The 15,788-nt window shown below is 42.7% G+C and overlaps 1 protein-coding gene across 4 annotated transcripts in view; it reads right to left on the bottom strand.

The window, feature by feature from the left end:
* Positions 1–15,788, bottom strand: part of abl1 (c-abl oncogene 1, non-receptor tyrosine kinase) — a 34,466-nt gene continuing 18,678 nt past the window's right edge. For 2 of the 4 annotated variants that reach the window (XM_037117266.1, XM_037117268.1), the window contains exons 3-12: positions 10,730–10,894; positions 9,237–9,532; positions 6,072–6,362; positions 5,747–5,831; positions 5,354–5,531; positions 4,548–4,732; positions 4,307–4,459; positions 4,124–4,213; positions 3,884–4,012; positions 1–3,411 (exon numbers count right to left, since the gene is read on the bottom strand). In XM_037117266.1, coding sequence (XP_036973161.1) covers positions 1,730–3,411; positions 3,884–4,012; positions 4,124–4,213; positions 4,307–4,459; positions 4,548–4,732; positions 5,354–5,531; positions 5,747–5,831; positions 6,072–6,362; positions 9,237–9,532; positions 10,730–10,894 — 3,254 coding nt within the window. In that variant the 3' untranslated portion in view covers positions 1–1,729. The remainder of the gene's footprint in view (positions 3,412–3,883; positions 4,013–4,123; positions 4,214–4,306; positions 4,460–4,547; positions 4,733–5,353; positions 5,532–5,746; positions 5,832–6,071; positions 6,363–9,236; positions 9,533–10,729; positions 10,895–15,788) is intronic. The other 2 variants (XM_037117267.1, XM_037117269.1) reach the window with 1 other exon arrangement.

Below are 15,788 nucleotides of genomic sequence, written 5' to 3'. Positions count from 1 at the left end.
TGTATTTCAAGTAGCACAACTGCTTTGTATTTTATTGCAACAATAATTGCACCAAGGCTAGAGAGAGAAAAACAAATAGGAAAAAGGAAAACATATTTACAAAGGAAAAGCAAAGTTTGTCTACAAAATTGGTGAGGAGGCTTAGACACAAAAAGTAGAGTAGTGGTATGGTTGGTAATGGGGAGGAATAATTAAAATAAAAAATAAACAGAGCCAACATTGACAGTACCATGTTGAAGTCAAGGCAGCTTGCGGTTGACTTGTGTCAGGCATCGCAGTCAGACGGGGCACGTGGGGTGAGAAGACTACAGCACAAATACTGAAAATGTCCAAGAGCTACAGATGAGCATAAAGGAACGTATGATGTTAGAGTGGAATTTCTTTTTTTTTTTTTTTTTTTTCCTAGTCCATAATGGTCAGCTTCTCACTTATACATTATTTTGTAAGACAGCAAGTGACAAATCCATTAACATTTCAGTCCAGTGTTTCCCCCAGGATATATTCTTTTTTTTCTCTGCTGGGGTGGAAAGGCCTCTGAAACAGCATTTAGACCATGTGACATAAACCCTCCATCAAGACCAACTCTTTCAGGCAAATGTTCGGAGAAACACAGATAAAACAGCATGCTGCTGCTGCTGCAAGGCCGAGCTGCTACGGATGGCTTTTGTGACTGGCATGTAGAAAAATCTAACTTGTATTAAAAAAAATAATAATAATAATAAAAAGGTCCAGTCTAAGGACAACATTAACGACAGTCCGATCTACTGAGTTGCAGATCGTGCACCCTGGTCCCTCTCCAGTTTAGACTGGAGACTTAAGGTTTTTTTTTGGTATGGCAATCAAACATTGTAAATCCAATAAACAAATCAACACAGCCATTTCTGCAACAGCTCTGCTAATAGTGTTTAAGGCACTATTTGTTACCCAAGTGTGCAGTGAAGCAAGAAGGTGAAGGCCAGAGGCTCATTCTGCCTCGTTCACTTGCTCCCATTATTATCTTATGGCACATGGTTGCAAATACTGCGAAAAACAAAGCATTCATACGGAACAAACACCGACACATTTTCATCACTCAGTCAGCACACAACCAATCACTGATGACATGGTGCAAAGTTGCGGAAAAATGGGATGTGTTGGACAGAGGCGTTGGGGTCACAAACACGGCCGTTCCAGACGCTCCCTAATGCTTACAGGTGAACACTGAATAGGAGAAATCGGTCATTTAAGTGTTAGAAGGCATCCTAGAACAAGATGAGGTTAGCCATTTTGTTTTTGCTCATTGTCATCGGCACTAACAGTGATGGAAACAAATATCACAGGCCTTTTATTCTTTTTTTTTTTTCCCACTTGTGTCATCGATAAAGGGTAAAACACAACTAGAATATGTAAGACATGATCATTTCAGAAATGATTGGTGAAAAGTCATGTTGATAAAGAATTGGCCCCGAGCCTCTCACTGAGGCCACAAGACTGTTCATTCATGGTTAAGGCTTTCAAATATTGCAACCTCTGCCTGAAGACGTCTACAGGGAGGTTCCTTTGATTCCATCCGCAGTAACCACAGGCTTAAGTGTTTCAGAGTGTCTGTAGTGTAAACTCTGCTGCTGCTCTTTTTCCTCAGAGCCAACATGAGCTCAGGATGAACCACAGGTCATGCTCAGAATAAAGGTTAGTGTAAGATACAGTTCGTTAAAGTTTCATATCTTGGTAGTTTTAGATTTTTACGGCGCTACCTCTGAACAATGTCACTGATCTCTTTGACAGAGGACAGCAGCTTGCTGAAGTCCTGCTGTGCGTTGGCGCCCCCTGTGGCGGTGGGGCAGATTTGCAGCTCGCGCAGGCTGCTCTCGAGCTTGTTGATGGCCTCGCGGAAGGCAAACTTGTTCCTCATCTGCTGTATGGAGTCTACGTAGCTCATGCAGTACTTGGACAGGTTCTTGCCGGCCTCCAGCACGGCGCTGTGGCTACCCGTCTGCTCAGAGTTGCGGCAAATGGCGGTGCGGAGCAGCTCCGTGCCTTCCAGCACCATCTCGCGTGTCACGGCTGAGTTCGGGGTGCGCTCGGATGCTTGGCGGGGTGCCGTCTTGCGGAGGGAACGCCGTGTGTTCACTAAGGGGATGAAAGCGGTGGGCGAGCTCTGGTCGCCGGGGGAGGAGAGGGAGGAGGAGAAGCCTCCTAGGCTCTGGCTGGAGAGGGAGGTGGTTACTGAAGTTGAGGAGGTGGAGGTCTTTAACGGTTGAGGTTTGGAGGTGGAGCCCAGGGGCAGCTTCTTGGAGCCCTCACTGATGGGTGAGCGGGCTTGGTCACTTGCAGTGGTTGAGTGGTGAGGCTCTGAGACGGAGGGGAGGCCCTTAGCTTTGCTGTCTGAGTTGGAGGATGAGAGGGACGGGAGTTCTTGAGTAGGGCTGCGGGAAATCTTTTTGGCATTGGCGGGTGGTGGAGGTGGGGCCGGCTTGGGTTTCTGTAACTTTCCTCGTTCCCTGACAGATGAAGAGTCCACAGTGTGCTTCTGTCTGCGGGCCCGGCACTCGTCTCCAGCTGCCCCTAAAGCAGGGAACACGTTGGGCTTGAGGAGCTCAGCGTGGAGGGCGCTGGTCTTGGAGTTCTCAAGCCCCGGTATCCCTGGTCTCCTGACAACCTTAGGTGTTAATGCCTGGGGACTGGAACCAGGACTGGGGTCAGTGTCTTTGCCTAAGAAGGCAGAGGAAACATCTGATGAGGTGTTCAGACGTGGTGGGGGAGTAAGGGTGCCCATTCGCGGGGCGTTCTCCCCTTTTTGCTCGCTGGTTCTCTTGCGAGGCAGAGCTGGCTTCCCCCCAAAGGTGCCTGAGTCAAAGTGGCGCTGGCCGACGTCTCTTGGCAGTGTCACAGACTTCCATTCAGTGCCGTCTGAGCTGGTGGGCATGCTAGAGGACCAGAGGAAACGCTTCGAGTTAGACATGGACTCCTCCTCACTGGGCGGTGTTGTAGCTGCTTTTCCTCCAGGACCAGGCACTGCAGGACCTCCCTTCTTCCTGGGAAACAAAGGTCCCGGGTAGGTAGGAGCTCCATTGGTGATCCCCCCTGCCCCATTATTGTTAGTGCTCAGGAACTTTGCATTATCAAGGCCATGTGTGACATCATTAATGGCCAAAGATGCACCGTTGTTGAAGCTGTCACTGTCCCGAGGATCTGGAGTCACGCCCCTCCTGTCATGGTGGACATCCATCTCCCTGAAAGAGGAGCTGCGTTTGGGTGGAGCGGGTGCATTCTTTTTCTTTTTCTTGATGAGACTGAGAAAGCCACTGCCACGTGTCTTGTCCTTGTCTTTGGGTAGCAAGCGGTCATCCTCGTTCAGGTTACTGTCCAGGAGGGGGCGCTCTTTCCTGGGGAGCATGGGTGACGACACAGCTGCCTCTGGGTCCACTGGGTCTAAAGAGGAGCCAAAAAAAAAACAGGAAAATAATCAGGGATGAGGAAAATTTTCTGTAATTATCAAACTTCAATTACAAATGACTTCAAAAGATGTTCAAAAAAGTGAGCGGCGTATGAAAGCAGACGTTAGCTGGCAGGTGTTTCCAGAGCTAAATGAGTAAACTGGGCCTGCCTTAGCTCTTGGCTCTGTGGTTACAGCCACATATCTCAGACAGCACTTGATCTGACTGGGTGTTAAAAGCTCAGACTGCCTTAAGTCAAAGGGAAACTAAAAGGAAATAAGTGATAAGACAGCATCAAGATGAAAGCACCATCTGGATGAACTAAAAAGTTTCATTTTAACATCTTGACTGGCCTTTAGTTCAAAGAATAATTAATTGCAGTACATTTTTTTTTTCAAATAAGAAAGGTTATGGACTACTTTACAGTGCAGCAGTGCAAACGTGCAGTGGATGCGAGCGTGTCTCACCGGGACTGTCTCCATCCCGGTTGTCCGTGTTTTTGCGGAGGATTCTGGTTTTGGTAGGCAGCTCTGGAGCCTGCTGGATGGAGCCTAATGTCGCCTTCTTCCCTTTCTTGCCCAGCTCCTTTTCCACTTCTAAAAGTACAATCACAAATACATGATTTAACAAGCAATCAACCACGACTTCGCAAATCGTTTCAGCAACAAGTGACTGATGCTTTGGATGTAAAAGAAAGCAGCACTGACCGTCGGAGATGCTGGACTCCTGGAACATCGTCTCGAAGGCTTGGTGTGTTTCAGCAAAAGATGGACGTTCTAAAGGGTTCCACCTCCAACCTGACGGAGACAAAGAAATAGGAATAAAAAAAGGATTCCAATGGCATAGACTGCATGTAATCATATTCTGTTGAGATGACTTTTGCTACTCACAGGCTGTCATGAGCTCATAGACCTTCTCGGGGCAGCCCTCTGGTCGGTCCATGCGGTAATCTTTTTCCAGCAGCTCGTACACCTGCGACAGGTCAATGCCGGGGTAAGGGGACATGCCGTAGGTGGCGATCTCCCACAGCAGAACTCCAAATGCTGACGATGCAGGCAGAAGAAAGTTAATTGTGTGACTCTTATGACAGTATTAGCCTCTAACGCAGGAACATCAGGAATACAAACTTACCCCAGACATCAGACTTAATAGAGAACTTGTTGTAGGCCAGACTCTCCGGGGCGGTCCATTTGATGGGGAACTTGGCCCCAGCATGAGCTGTGTAGGTGTCTCCAGTCATCAGTCTGCTAAGGCCGAAGTCTGCAACCTTCACAAGGTGGTTCTCCCCGACCAGGCAGTTACGTGCAGCTAGGTCCCTGTAGGAGACAATACAGAGAACTGATGAACAGGAGGATGGGGTGGAACTTTCTATAATCAGACTACTGATTATAGTAATCACAAACTACTCCAAAAGAACATCATGATCTGACTTGAACGCATCACTTAATAAGAAAAAACAACAGGAAAAAGGAAAGTTAAGGACAAAACAACAGCAGTGTCTTTACAACATCCACTGTGGTTTTGGATTTCTGCAGATGTTTTGTGTGGAGCAGAGTCACAAGCCGCGTCTTGTCAGGTTTAAAAATTAAAACACACTTTGGCAAATACGAAAGACATAAATCACCTCGTCTCTTCTAAAAGGCCCTCGTGAAACGTGCCAGAACAAACTCGCTATGTTATGACATCGACTTGTCTGTGATACAAGTCCAACAGATGGGAGAGTGAGAGGAGAGCAGCTCAGGAATGAGAAGGAAAGAGAAAATGTAATTTCAGGTCAAAGGCGTTTCTTCTTCTCTCGTACTCTTGCAGCTCTAACTGAGATTTCACTACTGAAGCCAGGTAACCAAGTACCCTGACAAACCTTTAACTACATAACCGAAATCAATTCACTCAACGATATCTTTAAAATAGTATGAAGCCTAGTTCTTTACACCCACCTGTGAATAAAGTTTTTTTTCTCCAGGTACTCCATGGCAGAGGAGATCTGTGTGGCCATGTGGAGCAGCACGACGGCATTGACCTCCTCTCTGTTGCACTCCCTCAGGTAGTCTAGTAAATTACCATGGGTCATGAACTCCGTGATAATGTAGAATGGTGGCTCCCGTGTGCACACACCTGTCAGGGAAACAAGTTAGCAAAACGTCAGTATTCAATGAACGATTTGTATTTGTACGCAAAAAACCTCCATGCAAAGTTTAACATGTACTGCTGCACTTGACAATTAACTATTTAACCTGCAAACACGAATACATCTGCAAAAGAATGAAAGAAAGTGAAAGTTCATCTGAGAGTAAAGAACCCCCCCCCCAGACTTCTGGCTCTCAACATACCTAATAGTTGTACCAAGTTGGGGTGTTTGATTTCTTTCATGACAGCAGCCTCCTTCAGAAACTCCTCCACCTCCATTGTATCCTCCTGCACAGAGTTATTGGCAGAAAGTGAGTGAAATCATAGGTTTGTTGCAGTTACATCCCTATAACACCAGATGGCAGCTTTATTCAGCCAAATGAAAGATTTATAGCCGTCAGACGGTAGGTGTCAAAATGTTTCCACTGGACTAGATGGATACTGACATACGTCCTCGGTGTGAGCGTAAAGCAGTAGGCATGCAGAAATAAATCCAGTCTTTTCTCACACACGCCATTTTCTTCTTACCTTTAGTGTTTTGACTGCCACAGTGAGGTTGTACTTCTTCCAAACCCCCTCGTACACCTCCCCGTACTGGCCCCCTCCCAGCTTATGCTTCATGGTGATGTCAGTGCGCTCCATCTCCCACTTGTCGTAGTTGGGAGAAACTCCGTAGATGGTGGGCTTGTTGCGCTTCGGCGCCGGGTAGTGCAGTGTGGTGATGAGGCCGTCTGCCACCGTGGAATGGTGGTGCACCAGCTCCGCCAGTGTGTTGAAACGGCTTTCTGACGAGACGTACAGCTGGAAGAAAAAGAGTTTCTACATTTGAGTAGATTGCACATGAGAGGTCAGTTCAGACTGGGATACTGACAGAATTTTTAAAAACAGGGTTCCCACACCTTGTTTAATATCCAGTTAAAGGACTTGATAAGAACTCGCAGGACTCAATTTCTTTAAATGACCCCACATGGCATAGTTTCAGACACGTATCAAGGTTAACTACTGTTACAGCACTGAAATTTTTTATAATAACAACTAGCAGGCAGCAGAGGTGAGACCGAATGCATTAATGTTTACCACAATTTTCTGCCATAACTGACAGCGGAAGCTAGGCTTGTTGGTGTTGCTCCAAGAACATCAAGGTTAATGTGTCCAGGAGCGTCACTTTGACTTACGAAAGACTGACCAAGTTTGGAGCAAGCCATCATGGCTGAATGGTTGAGCACAGGATGTTTCCCGTTTATAACATATTGTTATACTGTTCATTTCTTATTTTTACACAAAAATAATTAGTATTTTCCTGTTGTGTTTGTTTGTTTTTTTCCAGTGTTCGGTTGCAGTTTGGTTTGGTTCAGTCATCAAAAATACTTTGTAAAGTTTAGGCAAATGAAAAAAGAACAACACAAAGACTGTGATTTCATATTTTGCCTACTATGTACTAATGTTAAGTTTTCTATTTTCACTTGCACAAATAGTATCAAATCAAAGTGCTTTTAATTAACCACTTCCATTTGTGTCAGTTTTCAAAAACTTTCAATGTTTTGAGTTTTTTCCCCCTCAAGTCCAAAACCTTCAAGGATATCAAGCACTGGTGGGAACCCTGTTGACAGTGCTACACCAAATACTTTTTATTACATGATGACTGTTTGTATTAAAATGTATTGAACTTAAGTGCTTACCCATCCTTCCTGGAAACAATAACTGATATCAGATAAGTAACAACGAGCAAAGAGCCATTAATACAGCATGAAATTATCAAGTAAGTCTTGACAAAACAACACTAAAACATTTCCCTCATAAACGGTCTTAACCCATTCTGAACTCACAAGGCATTAGTCAGAAAAGCTAGTGGTGGAGGGAAGGATATTGGTCAGGCCTCAGTGGACACAGTCTTTTCCATTGTCCAAGTCTTACATAACCCCAAAAATGATTTGCTCTACAATGTGCACAGTGCGTTGCTTTAGTTGTGAACAGGCTCTTTGAGCGAGCTGAAGGCATGCGGAGGAAAAGAAAAAAACAGAACAACCTTGACTGCAGTCAAAATGACCTTTGAAATCTAAAGAGGATTAAATGGTAAGTTGGCTGCCGTGCTGGTTTAAACTATAACAATTTACTAAAACAAGAAAAAGAATGTTTACTGACATAAAAACTTAGCTATTCAAAGCAGTGTTAATCACAGTCAGTGTGAAACAAAGCTGAAGCTCAGGGGAGTGCTGAGGTAATCTCAAATTATGGGAGAAGTCTATCATACCAGACTCTTGAGTTGTAGGTTAGTGGGAGGATGGAAAACAATCTGAGATGGGGAAGTGTGTGTGTGTGTGTGTGTGTGTGTGTGTGTGTGTGTGTGTGTGTGTGTGTGTGTCCATTTGTTTCGTGTGTGTGGGTGTGTGTGTGTGTGTGTGTGTGTGTGTGTGTGCGCATACTTGGCTGCATCTGTCTGTGCTAATGCATGTCTTAGCATGGGCGTCAGTGTCTGGCCGGCCTCAAGTCTGCTGGCCATTATGCACAGCAGTGGTTAGAGGCATTCTTGTCATAGCTAGTGCTCCCAGAGCAAGTTCACCTCGCTGCATAGCAGACAGGAGGGTGACACAGTCGAAGTGGCAGCCATGTCTTAATTGACATAGCATTTGGGGGGAATCCCACACAAGAAATTGAGCTGTACACACAGTGAAATATGGCCAGTACTTGGCTGTCATGACCACCAGGATGGGGTATTCTGCACCCTATTTAAAAGCTCTTACTATAACTGTGTGCTCCAGATATTCTGGCATCTTTGCTCAACCAAATGTTGCGTTTTCACCATAGGGACGAGGAGCCTTTGGAGGACACTTTGCATGTCCACCAAAGAGACCAGGCTCTAAATTAAATTCTGGAAATACATAATCTTAAAAGTCCTGTTTGGTGGGTTGCACTTTCCAAAAGTCCCGGCACTTTGAAGGTGGGGCTTCAGTGCTAAACATTTCCTATTACACATCATTGATTTTGTACAGTTGTGTGCAAAATGTATAAAGCAATCATTGCTCATCATATGTCTGTGGCCTAATTTGCCTAATTTTCTCAAGTCTTTAGCACACGCAGACAACAACTTTTAGTTCTTTAAAAAGTAGTTCCTCAGATGCTGGGTACTTTGGGTTGAAAGCATCTTAAATTCTGCACATTTATGTTTTTAATGAATACACTCTGCAAAACCCTTACTATGTTTTTCAGCATTTTAGAACCCCTTAAATAATAAAAGTATCACTAAATATCTGTAAGGTCTTGAGTCATGGGTCTCTGAGTGTGTGATACAAATATGTGTTCCCACTTCTCAAAGCGCTGTGCAGTGGATAAAAAAAAAAAATCCCTTGATTACTGCACCTGGCCATTATCTTTACTTTTAATCACTCATTACATTCCAGTGATACTGAACAATGTGTTAGATCCTGCCATGTGCTGTAACTAACGTCCTTCCTTTATGAAACAAATCCAAGCCACAGCAGACCATTCCTTTCTATTTTGGCGGCATGGAAACATGGAAATCTAATATCTATGATCAACATATTTGACCTGGCATAGGCTTTTCAATCCGGAGGCAAAAAGTCACCTGACTTTTTTCTGTTGTCAACGTACAGTTATTAAATTTTAGTCATTAAGCAGACAGAAGATATTGTTGGTGTGTGTATGCGGTATGCATTTGTGCTTCCCGATGCCCACCTTGCCGTCAGACGCAGTGTTAATCCTGTAATGGTAGACTCTCCCCTCGTACCGCAGAGAAATGGACCTCTGACCAGGGCTGCTCTCACTCTCTCGGACCAGAAAGCTTCCGTTGATGCCCGAGCTGAGCAGGTACTCTGCCGCATTGCGTGACACGGGTCCATGGTACCAGCTGTGCTTCTCCAGGCTATTGACTGGAGTGATGTAGTTTGACGGCACCCAACCCTGGCCATTCTTGGTCTGTGCCTCGCACCACTCGCCGTTGTGGTTGTAACCCAGCACACGCAGCTTCTCTCCTAAACAACATGAGAGATTAAATTAAAAATGTTATCCAGTATCTTGTTAGCTGCAAACCTGTACTTTAATATAATTTTAATGGCTACTGCTGTTTGGACTGTAGTGAATCTTCCAAATTCTTTGAATTGAGAACAGGCAACCATGGCATGGACACTGGAGTTCGACTGAACTCGGCCTGTTTTAAGTCAGACATGCAGGAATTTACTGTATCTAATGTCATGTTTCCTCAGATCAGAAGGCAGCTTTTCTTTCCCCAAGTCATTTGTAACCCAGACTGAGAAAAAAAATGTTTCCCTCCTTTAGTTTAGACTTCAAATTACACACTGAAATCACAAAACTGGCCTAATTTTGTTGGCCAAACTTCAAATTTTAATACTTATATTACTCCACAACATAGAGCGAAACTAAGATGAAACTTTTGTGTGCAATGGCTCATATCATAACGAACTGGAAAGTTATGCTGTACAGGACATTTTCGTGTTTATTCCGGTGCATATGTTCCCCCCTTCCTTCCTTTGTTTGTCCGTGTGATCCATCTGTGGAATTGTTTTACAGTCGCTTCAGAGGAAGAAAACAACCAATGTGCGAGACCATCGTCAGGAAGTGAGAGTCAGACGGGGATGAAGACAGAGAAGGAAGGAGACGGGAAAGCAAATAAGCAGATTCCCCAAAATAATCATAACCTTACAGAGTATAAAACTTTCCCTGGAAGTGCACGGGGCTCCTACACATTTTCCATTTTGATATTCTGTAGTTTTCCAGACTTCTTGCTAGAATTTTTCATCCCATATCTCACATCTCAGCAAAAATAGCTTGATGTTTATGAAATTAATAAATAACTTTAAAATCATGTGGCAATGTGGCTGTTTAGTTAAGCTGTTCACTCTCCTAAGCAGAGTGTGGGATGACATTCCATTGTCAAACACCTCTGCCCAAAGAGGAAGTCAAATAATGGGTGCTACCCATACTCGTGTTTTTTCCCGTAACATATTGAGGAAACATAAATATTTTTTCCATATGCTCTTTTCTTTTTTCCCATACTTGTCCAGACCTGGAAAAAGTTATATTTTTCCATACAGCCAAGGAACAACACCTCCAACATAAAATGAGCGTGACATTTATCAAAATGCAAAAAATAACTGGGAATGATGTCAAATTGATTCAATAAATCCCATTATTTTTTCTCTTTTTCTTACCTTTGGTAATGCTGAGTGTGTTGTCGCCACTGGCCACAAAGTCATAGAGCGCGACAAACAGGTTGGGGTCATTCTCGCTGGGTCCTGCCAACAGGTTCTCTTTGGAGTTCCAGCGGGCTGCTTCTGTCAAACCCTGACTCTCGAAGTCTGGTCTCTGCAGAGCTTCTGAAACAAGAAAACAGAGGATCAGCTTATTAGAACTCATGAAGTTAAATAAGATGTGAGGGAAAACATCAAACAATGCTTCTCTGAGGGGAGATCTGTAGGCGTGTGTTTGGAATGCAGTGAAGTCGTTTTCCCTTACAGCTTGACACATGTAGGATGATTCAGCAACAGTGTCAACCCTTTCCTCTTCCACGTGTCATATCAAATTCTTCTAAATGCCCTTCAACTGGGTCTTGCTTTATCGGCTTTGGGCCCGACGTGGGATTAGAGCAATAAAACTGATCATGTGACCTGCTGTGTACCTGCTGTCTTCATAAATTTTCATTTCCTGGATTATCCCCGCTTAGTTTTCATTTTCTTGAATGCCTAGACGACTACCACACATCAGACCGCGAGAATGTGTCTCAGCATGAATCTTCTCTTTAACTCTAAAATGGATGTGCTTGCACTCACAGGTAGCACCTTCAAAACTGCTTTTAACTTACAGTTATGTTAATTACAGACACTGTTTGAATTATAGCAATTGTAGCGCAGTAAACCTGATGGCTCAATTACAAAATGTGGAAAATGGAAAGAATGTGATAAATAGAAGAAAACTGTGTTCGTGAGCGAAAAGTGAGGTGAGATGAGGAGAGAACTTTTAACTGCAGTTTGGCCCAAACATGAGATGATAGTGTGGCTCGCTCAGCTGTTGTCACACATGTTCAAGAGGCATCTTATTTTTCATCCCCCCAGCTCACGAACACCTTCATCTTGCCAGCTGAGACAATAGGCTTAAGTGGCACTTGGTTTTTACCTTTCAATGTGAAAATGTACAAACATTAGTAACATCTGAGGAGGAATTATAAGAACATAGTAATAGCACATAGTGCAGAGAACCATTAGGAAACCAACTAAACCCCTAGAAAACTGACAAAACACTGAAACTTTATCCTCCAATTCTCCACAATCACAGTAGGACTGGAAAAATAGTGGCTAGCTCTCAATATGTGACAGAGTAAGCGGCCAAGCACAGCAATGCATATTTAAACTCTTAATAGTAAAAAAGCCTCTGGCTGCTACATTACATCCATTGTTTTGCAGTCAGTCAAAATAACTGCTATTGTTTAGTGTAAGGAAATTACGCCAGGTGCCAATTTAGCAGCTGTTTGAACACAGCTAGAAAGACATTGGTAATATTACATTGGTCATTAGAAGCAATCTGAAGTCTGAGTGGAGCTCTGGAGGACATAGTAATTTTGAGATATACTATGAGGGAAAGTATATAAAGTATATATATTTTTTTTTTTATTACATAAAAGTGAGGCAATTGGTAGTGTTGTTCTGTTACTAGTATCAGATGTCTCGTAGCATATCCATAACATAACATCCTAACAGGGTTAGTAGTTTATACAGCTGTTAAAATAGAGATCAGCACTGGTATAAGATTGGTACTCAGTATTGTTAGATACACAAATTTAGCTATTGCAATCGATATTGGGGAGGAAAAATGATACTGGTTCATCTGTGTTTTTGTTGTGCTGTCCGACCTAAATTTTAGGTGTACACAAATACAATTTCTAGAGAGTCTCCGATAACAGTGGAGACAGCGATATGACTCACCAACTGAGAACGCGTTCAAATGCACATCTACAGTACGCCATAAGTATTGTCATTCATAAAAATCAGTTTGTTAACAGATTTTAAAGCTGCTGTAAGGCAAGTCGTTGTTGAAGCTAACTTCCTGTCTGTTTTGCAGTTAGAAATCCCCTCCCTCCGCTTTACGTCACCACATGAACGTGCAGCTGTAATTGCCAGGCATAGCAGCACGAGGATCCTGCTTTCTGCATGTTCTCCATGCAGACAGGGCCGCCTCTTTATGGTGTTCTCTGCCATGCTTGGATAAACTGGGCAAGGATAACAGAAAATGTATTTTCTCTTTTACTGCAATACTATGGGGAGGACAGACATGCGCCATTGACCAAACATTTTGTAGCAGTGATTACTGTTGGAATACAGAGCTATTTAACACTCATTTTAATACTGAATATACTAAATAGATCATTATTAACATAGCTCGGTAACATAAAGATACAGCCTTTTGGCAACATGTCTGAAATGTTGGTCACAGTTGGAAAAAAATATAAAACCATCTGTTGATAACAGTTTTAAATCAATGCATTATACTATCATGTCATAACTACCGCAGGCAGGAAAACTGTGGCCGACATTTCCCAATCACGCACAGACAAGAACGAACAGAACTCCATTGTATCATCTCTGACATTTCAAAACCATATATCTTAAGGTTTTAATATCCTTATGTTTCTCATATGTTTTAGGCTCGTTAAACTGTCAGACAGCTAGTCACCTGATTATGTCTAAGACACATGTCATTGTCATGGCTGCCGAAAATGTAATATTTTGGTTTTTCATCATATGCCGGAAAGCACTGGCGTGAAACCAAGTCCCCCAGCTGCATAATGTAGCAGATTACGACATGCTCACCACATTTATTGCATAATAGGATGTTATTTGAGAAAAAAATTCCACTGATCTGCAGTGTGTCTCTGCAAAAAATAAGGAGTAAGATCATCTGATGCAGACATTATGATTTTAGAAGGAGCGCTAAAGGCTGTCTGATCGGAAGGAGAACAGAGTGCAAAAACAGCCAAAATTATTCACAACATGCAAACTGAAACACAACTGAGATTTATTCACAATATAAGGATTATTACCTAAAGAACAATGTGCACCAAGTGATCAAGATGCAGCTGGGTTTGGCTGATTGAGCGAGTAGAAAAGAGGATACTTTGATGGAACTCACTTCTCTGACGACAAAGACTGAAATACAGAGCTGCAAGCCAGTATGGATATACTCATTACAAGGCACGGCAAATTTAATATTCAATAACAAGGTCATTCAAAGTGCTTAATATAAGACAGCAGCAGATCAGAAACATCTGTTTGCACTGGATAAAAATATTAAAACAAAATGGCAACTCCATCTCCCTTCTTATTCACTGCAGCCTCGGTCATAAAACTGAAGTTTGAAGGGATTGACTCATTCCTGCACTGCTGTCTCAGTCTAGCCAAGTTTCAAAACAATCACATGACATCTAAATTATGCTTGATACTTAAATTTGCTTGTCAAAGACCTGATGTTAAAAGCATTTTTTACCAATTCATTCTCCAATTAAAAGGGTTTTGCGAAACGACTGAGGACAGACCGTAGGTGACAAGAATTTGATATCAGTCTTGATAAGCTTAGTTCATCATTTTACCATTCATGGAATAGGAATATGCTTCCAGGCATTGCTGGTGTTTGTGTGATGTGTGATAATGTCCACAACAGATGATGGAGCTTTGGAATCAGGGTTGGAAAAAATATCACTTGTGAGTTCCTCAAAGGAAGAAGTAAACAACAAATAAGTAGCATTCAAGACTAGAACTACTACAGCCTTTAGGATGTAAACAGAACATATGTGGCCTGCAGCAAGTCACCTTACATTGTTGTCAAGTTTGCAGGCATCAGTTGGAATGAGAGGCCAGGGAAAGACTTTCACACAGCCTCTGGTGCCAAGTTAGGCTGGCCAGCCTGAGCACACGGAGACAATCAAAGCCAAATGTGGTGCTTCTTTTAGGTCACAAACCTGCTATTTTGTTTGAGAACATGCCAGATTTAATTTCATCTGGAGAGCATACTGCCACAGTCATATTCTCATAATTAGGTGGGTTCCAAGCCTAAAAGGAGACGGACCGGTTGCGTTTTGAGGCGACAATGAGACGCGTTTCCCTCAGCCAGCAAGGATAAAGGATACACGTTATGCTTGTGTAAATATTAGATATTATCAAATATCATGATGTGCAATGTTTTCACGATATCAAATATCAAACAGCTGTTACAGCATCTTCAGGGTTTTATTTTGAAATGTCATGTCAGCGGAGGCAACATGCGTCAATACTGAGGAGTATACTACAGGTTAATTGGTCTGATGTAGCGGGATACATATAGTGCTTTAACATACAGACACTGAGGACTTTGCTTCTTAGAAGAGTTGATGAAGGTTCTCAGTCATGTAGGAAGTGGTAATTCTAAAAGCTTTATCGTAGTAACTGAAGAAGCCTCTTGGATGAGAAGTGAAACATCTTCAAGAAACTGAAACATTGAAGATCACTTGCCTACGATATATAGCATTTTTGTTTTAGAAGAATGTCAGCTCACTAACTTGGCAATATTTCTCATTTATAAGGTGAATAAATGGTAACCCAGATGAAAGAGCATGCATGGCATAATTTCTGAAGTATTCGCTAATAGGGCAATGCCACACTTTTGCAGTCCATCACCCAGTGCAGTTAGCTCTGCACCTTATACTAGCACCAACAGGCCAAGCAATGAAAAACGCTGGAAGAAAAGAAAGAGAGCTGCCTCGAACAACAGATGAGGAGTCGTTAAAGTGTGGTGATATAAAGAGGAGGGAGGGGATTGCTAACTGCAGAACACAAAGGAATGTTAGCTAAAACAACAACAACACTTACAGAAAATATGTGTGTGCAATTTGGTCATATTCAGTCTTAAAGTCACAGTTAAGATTTCTTGGCATGATAGGGTAACAGCTATGTTATATATAACATAGCGCCAGTGTATTAGTATTTCTTTTAATTATAAAAGGTACACTACACTTTCAGGCATAAACCAATCAGAACAAAACCACTCAAGACCTCTTTAACACAGTTCTAACATGGTATCTGCAATGATGTTGTGCTGGATTATATAGTAGGAGTGCTGAGGATAAAGTCCAAACTTTAGGGTTCTTAAATAATTGGCAAAAAATAGCAGTACTAGTAGTATAAAGATTTTCATTTCAGTTTATCCACTGGGCTTCAAGGGAGTCAATAGTTCAAGAAAGATAGA

Source organism: Acanthopagrus latus, chromosome 12 (assembly GCF_904848185.1).
Source record: "Acanthopagrus latus isolate v.2019 chromosome 12, fAcaLat1.1, whole genome shotgun sequence".
Classification (NCBI taxonomy): domain Eukaryota; kingdom Metazoa; phylum Chordata; class Actinopteri; order Spariformes; family Sparidae; genus Acanthopagrus; species Acanthopagrus latus.
The sequence above is the reverse complement of the archived record's forward strand: the minus strand, read 5'-3'. Positions and strand labels throughout refer to the sequence as shown.